This window comes from Ammospiza caudacuta, chromosome 15, assembly GCF_027887145.1.
Source record: "Ammospiza caudacuta isolate bAmmCau1 chromosome 15, bAmmCau1.pri, whole genome shotgun sequence".
In the NCBI taxonomy this organism is placed as follows: domain Eukaryota; kingdom Metazoa; phylum Chordata; class Aves; order Passeriformes; family Passerellidae; genus Ammospiza; species Ammospiza caudacuta.
The window spans coordinates 4836873-4858598 of record NC_080607.1 but is presented as its reverse complement, the minus strand read 5'-3'; the positions used below and the strand labels follow the sequence as shown (position 1 = coordinate 4858598).

The window sequence follows — 21726 nt, the reverse complement described above, 5'->3', positions numbered from 1 at the left end:
AAGATTATTTATTACTTCCTTCAAAAAATTCTGATGTCTTCTTAAAGTGTGGAAATTAAATCTTTAATTCGCAAATGTCTCCTTCCATTTCACAACTCAATTATTAGTCTGGATTATGGATACCCTGATGATGTCATTTCATCAGTACTCTGTGTGCATTTATTCTTTGACCCATTATAAAGCATCCTCAGGGTTTGAAGCTCATTTTGGTTATGAAGTACTCTGCTGAGTTAGGTGACATTATGGAATGTTATCAAACTTTGGTGCAGATAACAACTGAAATTAAGTTTCTGTTCTGTCCTCTGCAGTGGGATGCAGAAGTACCAGTCCAAGTGTTTATTTTGAGGTGTATGATGTTTTGTTTTGACAACTAACATGTATCTATAGCATCAAACGTTGCATCCCAGGACTGCAAATATATGAAATATGCCAGTTTATTGGTAAAGGGAGGAAAGCAGTGTTGGAGTACTAGACATTTAAAGTGTGAAAACTCTTGCACCACTCCCATTAGTTTCTTAGTGATATTTTCTTTTTATTTTCTTAAGGTGGCCAAGGATCTGGACCTCCTCAAACTCAGATGCAAGCAGCACATGGCCCACCAAATATGATGCAGACCAATCTAATGGGACTTCATGGAAATATGAACAACCAGCAGGCTGGTGCTAGTGGGGTGCCACAAGTTAACATGGGCAATATGCAGGGACAGCCTCAGCAAGGACCACAGTCCCAGCTTATGGGGATGCATCAGCAAATCGTGTCCTCTCAAGGACAGATGGTGAACATTCAGGCTCAGGGATCACTGAACCCTCAAAACCAGATGATACTTTCTCGAACTCAGCTCATGCCACAAGGCCAAATGATGGTGACACCCCAAAACCAAAATCTGGGTCCCTCTCCCCAGAGGATGACCCCACCCAAACAGATGATTCCCCAGCAGGGACAGCAGATGATGTCCACACACAATCAGATGATGGGACCTCAGGGCCAGGTGTTGCTACAGCAAAACTCAATGATGGAGCAGATGATGACCACTCAGATGCAAGGGAATAAACAGCCTTTCAGTACTCAAAACCAGTCCAACGTGATGTCGGGGCCAGCTCAACTGATGAGAGGACCAACCCCAAACATGCAAGGAAACATGGTGCAGTTCACTGGGCAGATGATGGCACAGCAGGGCCCTGTGAATGGCAATCCTTCTCAGGTGATGGGAATTCAAGGGCAAGTTTTAAGACCCACTGGACCCAGTCCTCACATCTCTCAGCAACTTGGGGATACTGCGAGCACGACAAGCAGCGATGGCAACTTGACACAGATGTTACCTGAGGTTCCTGTGCAGCAGCCTAACATGGTGCCTTCTCACATGCAAGGAATGCAAGGAAACAGCAATGCTTCAGGGAGTCATTTCTCTGGCCATGGGCTGCCTTTCAGCACAGGGTTCAGTGGAACTCCCAATGGGAACCAGGTTTCCTGTGGGCAGAACCCTGTGTTTCCTGTCAATAAAGATGTGACGCTCACCAGCCCGCTCTTGGTTAACCTGCTCCAGAGCGATATCTCAGCAGGGCACTTTGGTGTGAACAACAAACAGAATAACCAGAATGCCAACAAGCCAAAGAAGAAGAAGCCTCCAAGGAAGAAGAAAAATAATCAACAGCTAGAGCAAACAACGTAGGTTTAATATTACAGTGTTTTTTATAAGGGGCATGAAGAAACTCCCACAGGCATCTTGTCAATATTTTATCAGCAAGTAATGGGTGAGAAAGGACTTGTATTTTATTCATGTTGTAGCAGTTTCTCTCAAGAGTTGGTCATTGGAATGTTTGTTCAAGATTAAAAACATGCAAATATCCAAACTCAGTTATAAACCCAATTCTACCAGCACTGTTCCTTACCTTTACTGGGTGAAGGAAGTTTAGCATGTGGCCCATGGTGCCACAGTCCTTGGAAGAGGAGGCTGCCTTTTTTTAAGCAGTCTTGACAGCCACAATCAAAGGGTGGGAAGTATGTTCAGAAGAACTAGAAGCCTTTATAAAACATGTGCAGGACACATTTTGGGGGTTTGTTTCTTCAATCATGTGCATATCCTGACACATTTCTGCCTGGAATTGAGCTGGACTTCTCTCTTAGTTGAAACTGCAGCTAGAATTTAGAGGAAAGAATGTGGTACTTTCTGGGTATGAGATTAACAATTTCAGGCAGTGCTGGTCTTCCTGGCCTAGCAGAGGTTAGGGAAAAAAAACCAACCCTACAGCTCTTGAGAGGGAGGAGGCCAGTGGAAAAGATTCAAAGATGATGAACGAATGTGTCTTTTTAGTGAAAATACAAGATGGCAGAATCTCTTCCTTCTTTGGCCAGCGTGTTCTTTCTTGGCCAGCTGTCCTGTAGACATTTGCCATTGACAGTTCACTGTCACCCAGCACAGGGTGGTAGCTGCTGCTGCTGTGCCATTGTTCAGCTCAAATGGTGAAGGCAGCTATGCTTTTTTAATTATCCTAATGCTGCAGATGAGCCCATGGGGCATTAACAGGAACCCACCTGATGGTACTTGGGGGGATTGTTTTCAATCAGGGAAAAATGAAAAAATTTGCATAGAAAATTATAACACAGAAATATTCAAATATCAGAATGAAATTCTTAGAACCAAACAAAAAGATGGCAATAGCATGTGAAGATCCTGGTGTGGCTCTGGTTCCATCAGTCTGGCCCCTTTGAATAATCATGTTTTTAACCTGAATTTTATGCTGCCTTTCCTAGGGACACCTGTTCAGTTCAGTGCAAAGAGAAGCTGGCATGAAGTACTAAGCAAAATGTTCAATATTTTAACTTTTCCCTTGGTTATTCAGTGTGTAGCCCCAGTCTGCATTTTGTGCAGTGTCAAGATTCCTTTGTGAAGGTGGAATTAATAATCTCATGGACATTTTAATTGTGGACTGAAAAACTCACACCATCTATAGCAAGTGATCTTTTGTGACAATCATTAGTTGGCTTAACTAGTACAAAAATAAAATGCAGAAATACTGTAAGGTAAAGCAAAGCATGCTAATTTAATAGGCCTTGGAACAAAGCTTTTCAAGGCTCTCCTATATAGTTGTACAGTCATGGCATGGCTTGTCAGGTCCTCACTGCTGCTGAGTGACCTCAGATTACAGCTGGAGGAGGACACAAGCTGTGGCCAGATGTGGAAACTTGAGTGAAGTAGCTTGGCCAGCACCAAGTGTGTGGCCAGTCTGCAGCTTTTGGGGTGACTTAGAAACCTAACACAGACACCACTTCCTCCAGTCCAAAGAGATCCAATAAAACACTGGTAAGCACTGCTGTAGCAAGTGCCTTGCTGTGGAAGTGACAGAGCTTCAGAGGGAGCAGATGAGTTGGCACCACCTTCTGAAAAAAAATCCATCCATCATTAAAGTAAACTCTTCTTATGATTTTGTTTTCATTGGTCTTCCTGATGAGCACCCAGCCTCAGTGTGGCCTGGGAATATCAATAAAAGTGTCTATAAACTCTTCCTCTGAGCTTGCAAAGCCTCACAAGACTATTTGCTTATTAAAGTTTTCTCAGTGGAAATCTCAATTACAGCTTTTCTGATGGGCTATGACAGCTCAATTCCAGCTCCTAAAAAAGATTTTGAATCAGATTTCGGTGTAGTCAACAAAAAAACACGAATGTTGTTCTGATATGGGTGAGCATTTTGGTTCTACGTGGACTAAATCAATTCTCGTTCCTTGCAGAAGCGCTAAGAAGGGAGCTGTTCTTTCAAAAGTTCCTGAGTTTATTCTCCAGCACAAAGAGGGAGAGTGCAGTGAAAGCTGGCTGTAACACCTTCCTGCCTCCCTCACTCTCAGCTTCCCTCTCATTGTTGGGCAAGCTCAGCATTTTCCTGACTTGGAATTGGCAGGAATGAAATCCCATTTGGATCACTTTCTCTTGCATCAGAAGCAAATAGGATGCTTTTCATCTCAGCTTCCTCTCTGTCATTCTTCCTCAGAAATTTTACAATTCAGAGCAGCAAACCTTGTGTGGAAATGTAGTAATTTGATAAAGACGCTAAAAAGAAATAATTTTCAGAAATAATAACATAGTAACAGAAGTACAACTGGAAATACGGATTGCAGTCATGTTGGAATGTAAATAGGATAAGTGAGCTATTGAAAGAGTTTATTCAGCTGAGTCTGAAATAGTTTCAAGGGTTTGCATAATTGAGCAACTTTGCATTGGAATGAAACCCAGGACATTTTGGTTGTTTAAAAGTGTTTGCATCTGTGTGCTGAACCTGGAGACTGTGGGCAATGGGATGTAAACTGAGGAACAAGATGCTAGATGCAATGGGAATGTGGATAAAACAGGTTGGTTAATTCTATTAAATCCATGCACAAACAAGCAGTTGGTCCATGTTCCCCTGTGCACAGACCATGAGCATCCTGTGCACTGCTGGAACAGAAATAATCCACTGAGGGAGGGCACTGCCAGTGCTGCCATTCAGGCTGCAGTGTCCAGTGCAGGTGGTGGCAGCACTGCAGGACAGAGGCTTTTCCAGCCAGCTCGGAGGGTTTCCCTGGCAGAGCTGGGAAATGCCCTCACCCAGCAGCAAGGGAGAAACCTCTCTGCCCCCAGAGCTCCTGGACAGGGCTGGGGCTGCCACCCCTCTCATTTCAGCTTTGCTCTCCTCAGGACCCAGCTGCCACCTTCTTTGGTTTGGCTGGTTTGGGTTTTCCTGGAGCTCTCTCTGCTCTGATAAGGGATTTGTATCTGAAGGTTGCACTTCAGAGTGCAGCTGGTGGAGCAGAGGTGCTGCTGATGACAATCCAGACTGTACCAGGTGTGCAGTTACTCTTAGATATTTTTCACATCTAGAGCAATAGAAAAGAAGAATAGATATGGAATATTTTGTCCCTCACACAAACATCTTGCTATTCATATTCTGGTTATTTTTTACACATGCCCAGTGAGCTTCAGCCTCATTTGAGATTCAGTTGATGTTTAAATTTTCCAGCAATGACAGAAGCAGACTTTCTTACCATAGCTGCTCTTTGCTGGCAAACCAAGCTCAGGTCTGTTCTGCCAGATTTGCACACAGCTCCATCTGGCAGGAGGTGTTTGCTAAGGATCCACTGTACACCAGTTCTGTTTTCTGGGTTAAACCTTTCTGTGCAGTGATGCTGTGTATCAGCTTTGAGCTGAACTTTAACTGTAGCATTTTTAATTTCCTACCATTGTAAATAAATAGCAAAATTGACAAATTTGAGATTGAATTGACAATTTTAGGTATTATTTCAGTTCATGTGGCTGGCACCTGCACCAAAGGCTGCAGCTCTTCTGGGTGATTTTGCTGCCGGAATTTTTGTTCACTTGTGGCTGTTAATATAATGCTCTGGGCATATCTCTGCATTTTGCCAGTTTTCATCAAATTTATTGGTGGAGGCATGTAATCCTACAGCCCCTGTATTGGTGGTGTGCTGGATAAGGCACAGCAGTGCACTCCAGGTGCTTTCCTTGGCAGTACCTGCCCTCAGCAGCAGTGGCTGGAGCAGTTCTGTTTGCCCTATTTGCACCTTTCTTCTCTCTTGGTGTATGTTCTCTCCAGTTTTGACCCACAAGAATTCAGGCTTTTCCAGTCACATGCTGCTTTTTCAGTGTTGATTGGGTAGCTGATAGAACATTAGGGCAGGCCAGGGTGTCTCCATGGGTGTTTACAGCTCAGTGTCAGCTCTACAGATGCCAGAAACTGTTATTCTCAAGTAAATTGGAGTAGGATATATCTCCCCACCATTATGTATTTCCAATTCATATTTTGCTGAAAGCGTTACCTTTGTCCATGGCATTTCTGCATTATTCTGCCTCTCTTTATTGGCAGTGTACTTTTTTTGATGTCTTTAATTTTAGCTTAGAGCTTTTCCTGCACAGAACTTCCTGTAACCTTCATATATTCATGCAGATGATAAGCAGTTTAGTTCTTCTCCTCTCATCCCTCTTTATTTTACATCCTCTGGGCATATATATTGTTCACTATAGAAACTTGTGGTTTTTCTAAGTCTGCAAAAGCTGTCTTGATTTAGTTCAAGTATTGAGCATTGATTCTGGACAATTTTAAATTGTCTTAGAGAGTCTCCTGGAGCATCACATTCCTCAGGAGAAGGATTTGGGGGTGCTGATGGATGAGGAACTGAATGTGAGCCAGCAATGTGCCCTCACAGCCCAGATCCCCCCTGGGTCCTGGGCTGATCCCCAGTGTGGGGGATTCAGCAGGGCTGGGGGGATTCTGCCCCTCTGCCCCACTCAGGTGAGAGCCACCTGCAGAGCTGCCCCAGCCCTGGGGCACAAGGAGGACACTCCTGTGCACAGAGCCCAGAGGAGATCACAGAGATGCTCCCAGGACTGGAGCCAGGCTGGCAGAGCTGGGGATGCTCACCTGAAGGAGGCTCCAGGGACAGCTCAGAGCCCCTTGCAGGGCCTAAAGGGGCTCCAGGAGAGCTGGAGAGGGACTGGGGACAAGGGATGGAGGGACAGGACACAGGGAATGGCTCCCACTGCCAGAGGGCAGGGATGGATGGGAGATTGGGAGGAAATTCTTCCTGTGAGGGTGGGCAGGCCCTGGCACAGGGTGCCCAGAGCAGCTGTGGCTGCTCCATCCCTGGCAGTGTCCAAGGCCAGGCTGGACAGGGCTTGGAGCAGCCTGGGACAGTGGATGGGGATGGAATGAGATGGGCTTTAAGGTCCTTCCAACCCAGACTAGCATGTGATCATTAGAGAGCCCCAGCAGCACACAGCTCTGTGCTCTGGAGGGTGGCTGCAATGCCTGACATGTCAGTGCACTCATGCTGTGCTGTTATCAAGGGCCTTCGATACCCCGAGTCACTTCTGGGTGTAACACCGGAATAAAAGGTGCTAGCATTAAAATAAATTAAAAATGCATCTACCCATGGCACTTGCTTATCCCTATAGATGTCATAGGAAAGCCTGTTTAGTTTAGTTGAAATGTATGTAGCTCTATCTTTTGAAATTTCCATTGGCATTCTGTTAGTCCTAAAGCTCAGATTCACAGCAGAAATGAATGTTTAGGATCAACAGACCACCAGGCAACTTGTTTCCTTTTCAGTAGTACCTAAGGCAGTGGCTGTCCACAGACCTGGTGTGTGTGTTCCAGTCAGGCAAGTTACATCAGAGCCATTTCAGTGGGTCATTCCAGGCCTGTGGGGAGTGCTGGGAATCAATTACTGGACGACTTAGTTATAGAAGCAGAAATCAAACACTTCTATAACTAACACTGATGTAGGGGCTGGCTCTTAATTGCAATTATTTTTCTTTCAGTTCTTCTGAATCACGTCCAGCTGGCCTGGAGGAGAGTGATCAGTCATCGATGTCTGGAGACCAAGGACTGAGTTTAGAGAAGCCAGGCCCTAAACTCTCTGATTTTGCAAGCAGGCCACCAGGTAGTAGGATTTTTCTGTGATTATCTGAATGTAATAACTATAGGAGAGTTTTAATGATCTTTGCAACAGTTCTATTTTATTTATGCTATCACACATTCAATTTCAAACATTTTTTCCTCCTAGTAAGTAATTGGTGCCATTGTTTAAGTGTTTTCTTTGGGTTAGCTCAAATTGAAGAGGTGGCCCCATTCTCATTTATCATCCTGCAGGTATCAAACTGAGTACTGCAGTGTTATTCAGCAGGAACATAACTGATAAAAATGTTATATTTCTAGCGGTAGCATAGACTGATGTCTTAAAAATTTAGCATTTACCAATAACTGATTTTTGAGGAGAAACAGTGGTTGTAGTTGGAATGATCCTTTGCATGTAGAGAGGATTAAATCTGAAGTCCACAATAGGATTTCTATTATAAAGCACAGGGAATTCTTAGCGTATTTTTGGCCAAGTAACACGTGGCAGATTCTACTTTATACTCCAGACAATGTCAGGTCTGTGGCAGGTGTGCTGGTGCATGATTCTTGGGGGCTGTCAAATTCTGAAGTTAGTTTGAAGGAGTAATAATGAGTGAAACCCCAGCTTTGCATTTCCCAGTGAAAGGAAGCCCATGGGCAGTTGCAGACACTTGTCAGGTGGTGTGAACTTGGGTTAGTAGCTGATACAGCATACTAAGAGATCTCCAGTTAAATCTCATGCAAGTAATACATTAAGTAAAACTATTTTTATGAAATAAGTAAAATCTTTAGCTTTGTTTATAAAGCCTGTTTTGTTAATGTGGCTCTCATCCAAGATAAGCAGGCTCCATGCTGTACTTTCTATCCAATCCTGTTTGTTACAGAAATTGTGCTTCCTCTGGTGTTTGCTTGGTTTTAACCATGTGTCATCTGTTGCCTTAGGTTACCCATCCCAGCCAGTGGAGCAGAGGCCACTTCAGCAGATGCCCCCTCAGCTCATGGCACACACGCAGCAGCCTCAGCCCCAGCCCCAGCAGCAGCAGCAGCAGCAGCAGCCCCAGGCAGCCCCGCAGCAGGCCCAGGCTCCCCCCCAGACACCCCAGCATCAGCAGCAGATGATGATGATGCTGATGATGCAGCAGGATCCCAAATCAGTCAGGCTGCCTGTGCCCCAGGGGGTTCACCCGCCCCGGGGGCCCCTGAACCCGGATGCCCAGCGGATGCCAATGCAGCAGAGCGGGAACATGCCAGTGATGGTGAACCTCCAGGGGCCTGGGCCCGTGCCTCCCTCTCCTGACAAACAGAGGATGGCCCTGCCAGGCAACCCTCCTCTGGGAAACAATGCAAGAAAAATGGTATATCCAGATAACGTACAGAATCCTTCCAGCTCGCCCCTCAGAGAGGTGTCAGCAGTATCCTCTCTTCCAGAAGGAGGTGGAGCTGAGGGCCCTCCAACATCAGGAGCTCAGAATAATGTGACATCTCATTTAGTAGTTTCACAGAACCAGTTGATGATGACAGGACCCAAGCCTGGACCATCCCCACTTTCAGCTGCCCAAGGTGCAAGTCCCCAGCAGCAGTCTAGTTCTCTGTCTAGTGCTCTTACACACCATTTTCCAAATGTTGCTGCCCCATCACAAACATCAAGGCCTAAAACCCCAAACAGAGCGAGCCCACGGCCATATTACCCTCAGACTCCCAATAACCGTCCCCCCAGCACAGAGCCCTCAGAAATCAGCCTGTCTCCAGAGAGGCTCAATGCCTCTATTGCTGGTCTGTTCCCTCCCCAGATCAATATTCCTTTACCTCCCAGGCCTAATATCAGTAGAGGATTTGATCAGCAGGGTCTGAATCCCACTACTTTAAAGGCCATTGGGCAAGCCCCATCAAATCTCACAATTAACAATCAGTCCAGTTTTACTGCCTCACAGTCACACAAGCTGGAAGGTGTGGTCATGAATTCGGGCAAACAAACCAACGCTGGAGGAACAAAGAGAGCAAGCCCGAGCAATAGTCGAAGGTCCAGTCCAGGATCCAGCAGGAAAACTACACCAAGCCCTGGCAGACAGAATTCAAAAGCAGCTAAATTATCATTGACAACTCAGCAGAGTCCATCTCTCTTGCAGAACATGGAACTACAGAGAAATATGATGGCTAGTCCCTCTTCTTTGCCAACACCCGTGACCACAAGTTTTCAAAATAACTCCATGCTAAGTAACCAGAATCCCACAGTTTCTGTACCTGCTGTGACTGGCATTCCTGAAGACAAGGAGAGCCTTAGTGTGCCTCAAGAGACTGAGAGTCAAAGTGCACAAGGTGCCCTAGGTAGCAAGGACCAGCCCAGTATGGAATTGAAAGGTGTCCCTGCTCCAGAAATGAAAGCGCCGGCTCCTGAGGAACAGGCAAAAAAAGATGGGCAAGCCTTAGACAGCGGTAAGCTTCCAGTCATGGAGGAAAGTAAAGCCATGGTATCTCCAGCCATGAGGGAGGCACCAACTTCTCTAAGTCAACTTCTTGACAATTCTGGAGCTCCTAATGTGACCATTAAGCCTCCTGGGCTGACTAGTCTTGAGATGGCACCAATAGTCCCCACTGGTGAGGATCTAAAGAAGATAGCTGTCATTCCTCCACTGCAGGATTCATCCTTGAGCAAGGAGCCATCTAATTCACTTAGCCTGCCTCAAAATAATGAGCCCTGTCCAAATCCAGGGCCCCAGGAACTGGGAGAAGTAAGTGCAAGTGTGGCACAGAGTGTTCCTCCAGTCGTGCAGAGGCCTGTTAGCTCTTCTATTTCAGGTCCTTTACCTCCCAACCAGATAACAGTTTTTGTGACTTCCAACCCTATTACATCTGCTGCTAACACATCAGCTCCATTGCCATCCCACTTGCAATCTGCATTAGTGTCCACTGTTGTCACCATGCCCAACGTGGGGAGCAAAGTGATGGTGTCCGAGGGACAGTCGGCGCCTCAGTCCAGCGCCCGGCCGCAGTTCATCACCCCTGTGTTTATAAACTCATCCTCCATCATCCAGGTGATGAAGGGCTCTCAGTCCAGCACCATTCCAGCAGCCCCCATGACATCTAACTCGAGTCTGATGCCTCAGTCGGTGGCAGTTGTTGGTCCTTTGCATATCCCACAGAATATCAAGTTTTCCTCGGGGCCCACTCCTCCCAGCACCTCCTCCAGCAGTCCTGTGTCCAGTATTCCCACCAGCAGGTCACTCGTTCTGAACCCCTTGGCATCTCCTGTCCAGCTGCCTTCTTCCACTCCTGCTCCTTCCAGTGCTCCGTCCCAGCTCCCTGCTCAGCAGGCCAAGGACTCGGGCCCGGAGGAGGCTCCCCCAGGGGCAGGGGTGGGTGAGCAGGGCCCTGTGCCCGCAGCCCAGCCCGGACCTGTCGTTTCCTCCCTGCTCACGGGCAGCCCGGGCTCTGGGAATAGGCGCAGTCCTGTTTCATCCACCAAGGGCAAGGGAAAGGTAGACAAGATCGGCCAGCTCCTGCTGACTAAAGCGTGCAAGAAGGTCACTGGCTCCCTGGAGAAGGGGGAAGAGCAGTACGCTTTGGATGGAGAAACAGAAGGTCAGGGACTGGAAACGCCGGTCCCGAACAGTTTGGGAGCAGAGCAAGCCCCAGCAGAAGTCGATAACAAAATCGGGACCCCTCCAGCAGGCAGCGGAACCAAGCCGAGCACTTCTGGGCCCAGCCCCTCCAGCCTCAGCCCCGCGGCCGCCGCTCCCTCCTGCGCGTCCCCGGGCGCGCCCCCGAGCGCTCCCGGCCCCGGCGCGCTCCCGGCCGCCCCCGCTCCGGCCGGAGCGCCCCCGGCAGCCCCGGAGCCCGCGGGGCCCGGTGCCAACAGCGGCAGCCCCAGCGGGGGCCCGGAGCCCAGCGGCGGCGCCGCGGCCGAGGAGAAATCCGCAGCACCCCCGGAGCTGCTGCCGAGCGCAGGTGAGTGCGGGAATGGGAGGGAACGAAGGGCTGCGGGACATCCCGGGGGCTGGGGGACATTCCAGGGGCTGCGGGACATCCCGGGGGCTGCGGGACATCCCAAAGGCTGCGGGACATCCCGGGGGGTGTGGGACATCCCAAAGGCTGTGGGACATCCCGGGGGCTGCGGGACGTCCCAAAGGCTGCGGGACATCCCAAAGGCTGCGGGCCCAGGGCTGCTCCCCCAGAGCTGCAGCCCAGGCTGGCAGCTCTCTAACAGCTGAGTGATACACAGGCTTGTGTCCACCAAGATTCGAGTTCCAGATGGTTTTTCTCACTTTCCATTTACTGCTCCACTGGGGTATTTGTCATGAGCGTATGATTCTGTAACTTCATGTAACTGTTGGGAGCGAGGAGCAAAAGTGGGTGTATCAGTAATGACAAATACTTAGGGTCCCTTTTATCCTGGTAGATACACTGGTATTCTGCTTTAGTCTTGCCACAGACTTTTGATTTTGTAAATTATTTCAATTTATTGAATTAATTATGATAGTTTGAATTAATAATACTATTTTCCTGTCTGAATAACCTTCATCCTCTAGGGAAATTTCTGAATAACATCCAGAACAGAAGAAAAAAAAAAAAACAACCCACACCAAATCCCCTTTTGTCTAGGGAAAAACTTAAATGCTCATTTTGGAGAAATTAATGAAAACGTTTACTGCCTTCAGTTTGAAAACATAAAATACCTTTACATCTCAGCCTTGCTATTCTAATTTGTGCATCTGGCAGACTTTATACATTACATTGATGCTATTTCTTGATGCTATTTTTAATTTATTGAATATGGTGTCAACATAAACCTATCACTCTTGAAGTGAGCTGTGTGAGTGTTGTGCTTTACAACATGAATTGGACACAGAAGATAAAATCATGGATGATAAAATCCACAGAAGTCAGGGGAACTGAACACTTCAGCCTCAGTGTGACTTTCCCCATGGCTGTTGGATGTTGTAGCTGCATGGCACTGGAAAGTGGAAGCTTCCTTTGAGCTCCACAGAAGGAATTCTGGCTTTCTAGGAAGTGATAGTCTTTATTTAAGCAGGAATGTTACACTTCTTGTCTTCCTGTTCTCTGCTAGTTCACTGTCACATTGAAGACTAGAAAGCAAAGTCAGCTGGGAGAGAGAGCATTTTGTACCAGCCTGATCACACAACAGGAACTCCTTTACTCCCTTTGACAATAATGTTTTTCCTTCCACTTTTATTCTAGCATCCTCTCAACATTTAACACAGAAAAAAAGTTCAGTTGCCACAGCAGAAAGTACTGTTCAAAGAACAGGTAAATCTTCCTTTGGAAAAGCAGAATGAGGTGAACTAAATCCTTTATGAAAATGTATTTGTTTGAATGCATATTCAGTGGTCACTAACACATTGGGTATTTTGGGGGTTGGGGAGGGGTTTTTATTATTAGTTGTGCTTTTGGGATTGTTTTACTTTGCTAATTACATTGTGCTTTGGAAGTCTCCAAAGCCTTGTGGGAGATTCAGGATGGGGTCAAGTAAAAGATGAAAAAATCCCCAAGTTTTAGATATTTATGTTAATGTTTTAGATATTTAGTGTTAAATTGGAGGGACTGGATTTGTAAGAGTACATACATGGAAGTTCTATGCTGAGCTAATAAGAAAGGTCTTTCTTTCATTGTACCCTTCTGAATGTAGAAATATGTTCATGCTCTGCTGGGACTGTGTTTTAGAATGGTAATCCTTCATTTTTGTGTTCAACTCTTAATGCCCTCCCAGCAGTGTTTCAGGATGGAGCCCTGGCAGATGACTTTATGCTGTTCCCATTTATTATCATGGTGTTTCACCATCAGTTCTGGGGTGTTTTAAAAAAGTAATTCCCAGGCTGAGCAGAGAAAACAGATAGATGTGGGCTTACTTATGGGAATTGCCACTCTCCATCTATTTTCTATCTCTAGTCAGATTGGAAATGGGATTTTCAGGAAGTAAAAATTGTACAAAATGGTTTTCTTTGAATTTCCACTAAGACAAAGGTGGTCATACACCCTTGTTTTTTCACACCTGACTCATTGCCCTGTGCTGCTGTGACTGTGCTGGGGGTTCCTGCTGGGGAAAGCACTGATGCTATCCATTGTTTGCTATTGGATTATCACCCAGTTTAAATTTTGGGTGAGAAGAAAAAAACTCCTTTCACTGCTCAGTCTCTTCTTCCTTAGTCCCCAAGATGTCTGTTTTTCTCAGACAGTGCTATGTCCCTTTACCCTGGAGAGGCTGGTGTTCCACCACTGCAAATTCATCCTAGGAGGACAAACATTGCCCATTCTCTTGCTTTTTTAATGCCTCTATTCATGATGCACACTCTGGCAAACTGGGAGCTAAATTGCTGTCAAAGGCAAAGCCCCAGTTTGTGCCACTGGCCCCAGGTTTGGTGGGGAAATGGAGCTGGGCAGGGAGACAAAGCACAGGGGGCTCCTCCCTGACACTGCAGTGCTAATCCCTGAATCTCTGGCAGTTCCTCATGAGGGGGCCTGTGTTTAGCTACAGGTCTTCCCTCTCAACAAAGGATATGGTGGATATGGAGAGAATTAAAAGACAGACAGTAAAAAGACTTGACATTTTATGTGCTGAAAAGGAGAGCTGTTTACTGAGGTGAAGACTCCAAAGGAAACCTGACCTGTATGTACAAAATCACTGAGAGAGAGAGAGAAAACAAGTCAGACTTCTCTTTGCATCATCCCCACTGAGATATTTTCCAATTCTGTGCAAGTGCAATTGGGCTTCAGAAATTTGTCATTAGAAGATATTGCTGTGAGAGACAGTTGAGTTAAGGCAAATTTTTACATGCACAATAGAGCCAGATGGGTATTTTTAAGGGTACTTTTTAAAAAATAAATAAAACCTAGAAGGTTTAGTAGAAATAAACTGTCTAAAATGGAAGTTTAAGAAGGGAGAAGAGTGTAGCCAAGGAGTTTCTCTACACTTTTCTTCTGCAGGGCTTCAATTTTCCCCTGCCTTAGCTGACTGCAGTGTCCTGGAGGCTGTAAACAGACCAAGCACTTGGCCAATGCGGTATTTTAACTTGCTTTGCTTTGAGAGAAGCTTATCCTTGAGATCTAATATGTGATAGAAAAATGTGAGCTAGTCATGCCTTGTCAGCAGGTATGTACCTCTACAGCAGACTTTAAAATTATCTTTTTCTTTTGTAGAACTTGAGACAAATGCTGCAGTAGTTGCTGGTCAAAGGTAAGGAGATAGTTTGTAGATTCAGAGTAGATATAGCTTTCGTGGGAGGAGGTCCCTTTCTCTTTGCTTAATTGCTCAACCTCTGCTACTACTTTTCATTTTCTTGGCCATATCCTTTCTTTCCTGCTAAGAAATCAGGCCAGTTGAATATTCCAAACCATTGCTGAAATGCAATGAATGTAAGGTAACCTTTTCCTGAGTCTGTGCTTTGGGCAATGTTTCCTCTCATCCTTTCAGGCCTGGATGTTTCATGTGCAGCTTAGCTGTCGTGTGAATTTTTGTTTTCTGCAAGGAAGTCTTTCAAAAGTTTGTTCTTCTGCCTTGAGAATTGTTTTTAACAGTTTTCCTCTATTTGCTTGTTAACACTGCCAAAACTTGATAAGAAAGTCAGTAGAAACTTCAGATTGTCCTGGTTAAGACATTTGGTAATTAAAAGATATTTCAAATGGTTGTGTTCTGTCAGAAGAAAATACAGTTTCCAAGAGCTGCTTGGAAGATTCCAAACACCCCAGGCGCTCACTCAGGTGGCAGTGGGAGCCCCTGGGGAGGATTTTGGCTGGTGGTGCTGGCACAGCTGGCCAGGTTATGGACACTGCCCTCATGGGTGGAGTGACCCCCAGGCTGGGCCCCTTATGGGGTCCCTCAGGAGATGGGGCAGTGCCTTCCTTTGACATTCCCTCAGATCAGGAATGGCTCTGCATGGAATATTTAACCCTACTTATCTTCATTTGGACTGGCATCTTTCAAAGACAAGCTGAAATTTCACAGTGAGTTTTCTTCAGGGTAGAATTTTTCTGAAAAGCTGAAGGTGGGACATTGGCAGCTGAGTAGATTCTCCAAATGAAGTGTCCCTGTGTGACACCCAGCACATCAGATTACCACAAAGGCATTTTCAGGGTTTTTCTGATTGATGTTTTTCTGAGCAAACTGGAAAAGAAGGAAAGTTTGCAGGCAAACTGGGTCTGGTGATGGCTGATACAGTGGACAGCTTGGGGTATGTTGAACCATACAGGACAACTCTTGAGAGAATCACAGATGGTTTGGATGGCAAGGGACCTTAAAACTTACCTCCATGCCATGGGCTGGGTCATCTTCCAGTATCCCAGTTGCTCCAAACCCAGTCCAGTCTGGCCTTGGACACATCCAGGGATGGAAAAACCTTCTCTGGGCAACCCGTGCCAATTTCTCCCTAATAGCTAATCTAAACCTATTCTCATTTAAAGCCTTTAAAAATCTTTAAAACCTTAGGGGAACCTTGCAACCCATAAACCACTAGAAATATTTTCACTTGGAGTAATTTGATTTCCTCCTATAAAAGGAGGGAAGTGATGTGCTGGTTCCTATGAGACAATCCCAGCTCTGGATTTAGTTACTAGAACCTGTAAAAGTTACCTGTACTAACTGAACTCTGGGTGCTGATGCCTGTTTGCTTCACTCTGGGGAGCACCCACCTGTTTGGGGGATCCACTTTGTAGATGGCCCATTATGCTCCATTTTAGGGAAATAGATTTCAGTATTTTGTATCTGAGATAATCTACAATCTATAATCTCCTCTGCTGTGTGTCTTTCCTTGAGTATGTTTGTCTCTCCTTCCATTGAGAAACTGTTTTATTTCAGGTTTCTGTTACTTTACCCTAAAGTTTGTGTGGTTTTAGTCCTTCCCTCAAAGCAGGACTTGTCTGAAGGGTGGCACTGCAGTGAGACCTCTGTCACACACAGGTCACCCTGTGCTGTGTCTTCAGTCTCTGATTCAAGCATTTCCTGAAATCCTGCAAGTTGTCACCCAAAGGGCCTGAAATGAGCTTTCTTCTTTTCCATTATCAGCAGATTATTTTATTTAGTTAATTACTTGCCTTTGAATTCACACAAGAGAAGTTTAGTTTAAACTCCTGGAACTGCTTAGTCACCAGAAATTGTCTGGCAAGAACGCATTGAGAAGAAAACACCCAAAACTCAGTATGAGTTTACAGGGCTAAGAGAGATAAAATAAAAGAAGGATTTAATTACAAAATGTAGCACTCCCTTTATTGTCTCAGTAGTAAGAAACAGATTTCCACAGTACCTAAAGTTATTATTTTATAGCAAAAAAAGCTTTTTGATACAAAAAAAAAAAAAACCAACAAATTTTGACTTCAAGCTTTAAAACCTAAAGAAAATTTTTAAAAAACTTTTTTTTTAATATGTGAAGAAATCACTTGGATCAATGGAGTAAGTTTTTTTAGCAAACCCAAAAGTTGACATACTCCCTGGAGAGTTCTTAATTCCTCCTGATGTTCATCTGCAATTTCAGCTCTGCACCCCCATTCTGCAGCAGTCTCTAATGTAACCTGTTTGCTTTTCCTAGACTTCAGTAATGGTGACACCTGTGGAAAACAGAGCAGACAATTTATAATGCATCTAATTTCTTGGTCTTCTTATGTTGAAAATATTCTCTTTGAGGACTTCTCAATTCTGTATCCTCTGATAATTTTTGATAGAAATGGACTGTACTCTGGCTTACTCAGGTCATTCTTCATCTGATAGAGCTCCTGGTATCTCTAGCATTTCGTGTCTCCAGTGCTAATAGTCCGGAACTGGCACCGGTGTCGGGCCATCCTCCAGCTTGTCTGACTTGCATAGAAAAACATAATTCTTCTCACACTTCATCAGAAATATTTTGTCCCACTTTATTAGTAATGAGACAAAAGAGAATTGTGAAAAGTCTAAAACTCCAAGTAGAAGAAATTCAAGAACAGAGGATTCTGCCGCTTCACAGGAATCTGTAGAGAACGGGCAGCGCAAGCGATCCTCGCGACCCGCGTCGGCGTCCGGCACAGCTAAAGGTAACATGCTCAGCCCCCCTTCCTGGGGAGGGAGCAGCTCCTGACCTGCTTCCCCAGCCTTTGCCCTGGCAGTAGCTGCCTCCTAACGCTGGTTTGCAGCTCGTGCACCCTGGGTGCTTTATCTCTAGTTTCAAGGATTTAGCCACAGGTTGGTGTTGAAGCGTTTCCCGACGTCTGCACTGGCAGTAAATGCTCTGTGAATTCCTCTTTGGTACATCTGTGCAACTTGTTTTCTGCAGCACTCAGCACCGTAGTGTTCAGCACCTTGCCTAGTTGAATTCTCTTTGCAGAAATGTGTTGCTGTTGGAAGGACTGTGCTGAGATCAAAAAGTGACATTTTCCTTTTCCTGAAGCCTGAAAGTCTTCCCAAGTGCACGGTCAGTTCTTGCCAAGTCAAATGCCATGGTTCAGGCACGCTCCAGAGGCTGCTGAGGTGGCAGCCAGGAGCATCAGGGAGTGCTGTGTGCTAGCACAGAGCCTCAGCTCTGCTTCACAACAACATCTGAACTCCTGAAGTTATTAACCCATGGCATTAGCAGGTGCTGACAAACCTTACTCCTATCCAGGTTACAGTCTTTAACAATTATGCAGCATTTGTGTGATATGCACGGCCCAGTGCCAGGCTGAAGCTAATTCTGTCAGCTTCTTGTGTTTAAGGGTCAGAAAAATGCTGATGGACCAAAGTTATACAAGAGAGTAGACAGAGACCGTCAAGAGGCAACACTCGACCGCTATTTTAAAGATAATATCCAGAACAAAGAGGTACTGATATAAAATGATTATAAAAGGAAGTCAAGTTGAATTCAGCCACCATTTCCATACTGGAGGTACTGAAGTGTGATGCTAAGAATATTGTGTTGTCAGAGTTTCAGAGAAGCATTCCAGCTTTATGTCATTGTGCAATGACTCCCAAAGATTACACAGGGGACCTATATGTTCTGCACTTTTGTGACTGCTGAATTTAATTATATTTACTTCTTGTGGCAGGACTGTGCAGAAGAATTTGAGTCTGTATTGTAAAAATAAATTCTCTTTCATGATTGTGAAAAAAGTTTGAAAAATGTGAAGCCAGTGTAAAATCCCTGCCTGCATTTGAGGGGATCTGGAGCGTGTGACCTGCCCTACACGCTGAACTGGGTAAACCTAAAGATGACAACCAGTGACACTTCAAATTCTGAAAATGTGGGAACTGGAAAGTGCATCAAATTCAAATAATACCAAAACTCTCACAGGGGTTTGTGCTGACTGTGTAATTCATTTACCTCTGTAAATAAAACCTTGGTTTTTAACTGGTGCATCTGAAGCTGCCACAGTGCCCAAAGGCTTTGCTGGACACTTGTGTGCAGCCTGCAGGGGACACCTGGCTGTGCTGCCTTACCTGTGAGCACACAGCTGCTCCTGAGCTGTGGAGAATGAGCCAAACCAGGTGCTCTGGACAAGCTGCACATTAGTGAGGTGGCTGCAGGAGTGTCACCTGCTTTGTCACCTGTGCCTGCTCTGTTGTACATTTTTGTTAGTGAATCAGAGCTTAATTATTCTGGTTTGGTTGCTCCTGCCCTCGTTATGTTATCTGTGTCCTGAGAAACCCCCTAACCCATGGTAAAAGGAATGTGGGGCTGGGAGGAGCTATCTCTCGAGATAGAGGCTGTTTAAAGTCAGCATTAGGAAAAAGAAATCAGCAGGGAGAGAGAAGCAGACTTTGACCAGCTGGAGTAGGAGCTTGGTTGCTCAGCCTGGGGAAGGAGGAGGCAGAAGGGTCACTGTGAGAGGAGAGGACACCCAGGGAGGGTCAGCCCTGGCCCTGTGTCCAGCACAGGGTTGGAGCTGCTGGTGATGCTCCCAAGGGGCTGAGACAGGGCTGAGTGCTGCTGGCAGCTCCTGCTCCCAAACACAGAGCCCTGAGCAGCACCGAGGGTGGCACAACTGCTGCTGAGGCTGCTCCAGAGCCACTCCTGCTGCTTGGGGGGCTCCAGGCTGCAGTCCAGCCTGCTGAGATGTTTCACTTCTGAAAATTGGTACTGTACTGGAGTTTTCCCTTTTTGGAGTACTTTTCCAGCAAGGGCTGCTGTTAGCATTTACTGTACCTTTGGGTTTGTTAAATTTTGAAATGTTGATGTTTTTTTCTAATTCCACATGTAACAGCTGTGGAGTTGTACTGCTGCTATTCTAATTTTAGATGGGCTTGGAAATCTTTTTCCTTTTTGATTCTTAAAATACCCACAGCTGCAATAGTTTTTGGAAAACACTATGAAGAGCCAAAGAGACATTGCCAACATTTAAAATCACATTTTAAAAAAGATCTAAAGATGCAAATGCCTTTGGTCCTTACTCCTTTTTTGTTTTGAAATGGAAACTTAGTGCCTTGGTAAGTGCACTGGACAAGTCATCTGTCACCGTGGCCCTGCAGGTGTAACATTTGTGTCTTTCTGCATCAGCTGTGTTCCTGTGGTCAGTGCACCCTGCAGAGACTCATTTTCTAGGAGCTCAGGCAGCTGGGGATGCCTGGATGCAGAGTGGTTGTGAGCCCCATCTGCTCCTGTGGCACGTGGGGGGCAGCACGTGGGGACAGTTGCAGACCCTTGGCTCTTCTTCCCAGGCTGCCCTGTGGGGTTTGCAGCCCAGGGGTGCCCCAGCTGCTCAGGAGCCTGTCCTGGTGTGGGGAAATGCACCAGGGCACAGCCTGGGTGTGTGTGGAGCAATGGCAGGGCAATCTGTGCCCCTCTGGGGAATGGCTTACCGACTGCACATCCATGCTTCTTTTCTTCTCTTGATTTCAGAAACGAGTGCCAGTGCAATGCAGTCAAAAAGAAGAAAATCCAAGTAAATTACTGCATGGAAACATGAGACTTGTAAATGAGTGTGAATTTACCAATAGCAATTTTGAGCTGTGATTTTTCTTTTTTAAATAAAATTCTGTACAGTAAGTAATTTTAATATTATACTGTTCCCCATAAATGATTTTTTTTTCTAAAAAACAGATAAATAGATATAAAAACTGGGTTCTTCTAAAACCCCTGGATTTGCAAAGTGAAGTCAGGGTTAGCACATTAGGGTAATGTGTTTGTATGAAATGGAAGGGGAGGGGAAGACAATTGTAAATTTATTTGTTTCCACTTTTCATAAACAATTTAGAATACAGGGTTGTCATTTTTAGGTATTAAAATAATGTAATGTGCTGTTGTTTAAGTACTGTATGTGAATAGCAGTCAGAGGGTTTATAAACAAACCCCATGTTGTTTGGAAATGTAAATAATTTTATTATATAGTAGATCTGATGTATTTGTTGTAGAAATGGACCAGTGAAACAAAAAAAAAAAAAATTAAGGGTTTGTATAATGTGGAATCCCTCATGCTCTAAATAAATGTTATTGTCCTATAAAGTGGGTTGAATTATTATTAGCAACAACAGCAGCATCATTCCAAACAGGAGGATTGGAGGGATTATTTAGAGCTCCGGGCCTGCAAGCTCCTTATATGTAGCTTCAGCAAGGAATTTGTTTAACCACAAACAAATTAAGGGATGCAGCTGCTCCTGCAGAGCAGGGGAGCAGGGCAAGGGCACCAGGCAGCAGAGGAGCCCCAGCAGCTCCCCAGGACACAGCAGCAGCTCCTTCCCTCCCTCTGGAGCTCTGCTGCCATGGAAAGGGGGTCAGGCTCCTTCCTGGGAGCTGCTGGGGAGAGCCCAGAGCCCGAGCTCTGTGCACACACACTGCCACCTCTTTCTTGCTGCATTTTAAAAATATGTATCTGAAAATGCTGATTAAATATAAATTGTTATTAAACAGAAGTTGTCAGCTTTTATAATCCCAGAAATTAGCTATTTGTGCACAAGGTAGCAGGCACTGAGTGGGGCCAATGTCACAGGATCATTTGGGTTGGAAAAATCCTTTAACACCATCAAGTCCATCTGTTCCCCTAGCACAGCCAAGGCCACTAACCCACGTCCCCAAGTGCAGCATCCACACATTTTTAAAATCCCTCCAGGGATGGGGACTCCACCATTGTCCTGGGCAGCTGTCCCAGGACTTGGCAGCGCTCTTCCATGAAGAAATTTTCCCCAGTATCCAACCTGAACCTCTCCTGGTGCAACTTGAGGCCATTTCCTGTCATCCTTGTTCCCCGGGAGCACAGCCCGAGCCCACCCAGCTCCACCCTCCTGTCAGGGAGCTGTGGAGAGTGAATGTTTCCCCCCAGCCTCCTTTTCTCCAGGCTGAGCCCTCCCAGCTCTCTCAGCTGCTCCTGGTGCTCCAGCCCCTTCCCCTGCCCTGTTCCCTTCTCTAGATAATGCTCCAGTCCCTCAGTGCCTTTCTTGCCATGAGGGGCCCAAAACTGTCCC

The 21726-nt window shown here is 45.7% G+C and overlaps 1 protein-coding gene across 1 annotated transcript in view; it reads left to right on the top strand.

Moving 5' to 3' along the window:
- The window catches only part of NCOA6 (nuclear receptor coactivator 6), a 31518-nt gene extending 10485 nt beyond the window's left edge, over window positions 1–21033 (top strand). The window contains exons 8-14 of the mRNA XM_058814855.1: window positions 546–1665; window positions 7304–7425; window positions 8322–11324; window positions 12576–12644; window positions 14532–14568; window positions 17242–17390; window positions 20168–21033. Of these exons, the coding sequence (XP_058670838.1) occupies window positions 546–1665; window positions 7304–7425; window positions 8322–11324; window positions 12576–12644; window positions 14532–14568; window positions 17242–17390; window positions 20168–20214 (4547 nt within the window). The 3' untranslated portion in view covers window positions 20215–21033. The remainder of the gene's footprint in view (window positions 1–545; window positions 1666–7303; window positions 7426–8321; window positions 11325–12575; window positions 12645–14531; window positions 14569–17241; window positions 17391–20167) is intronic.
- Window positions 21034–21726: the final 693 nt, after the last annotated feature.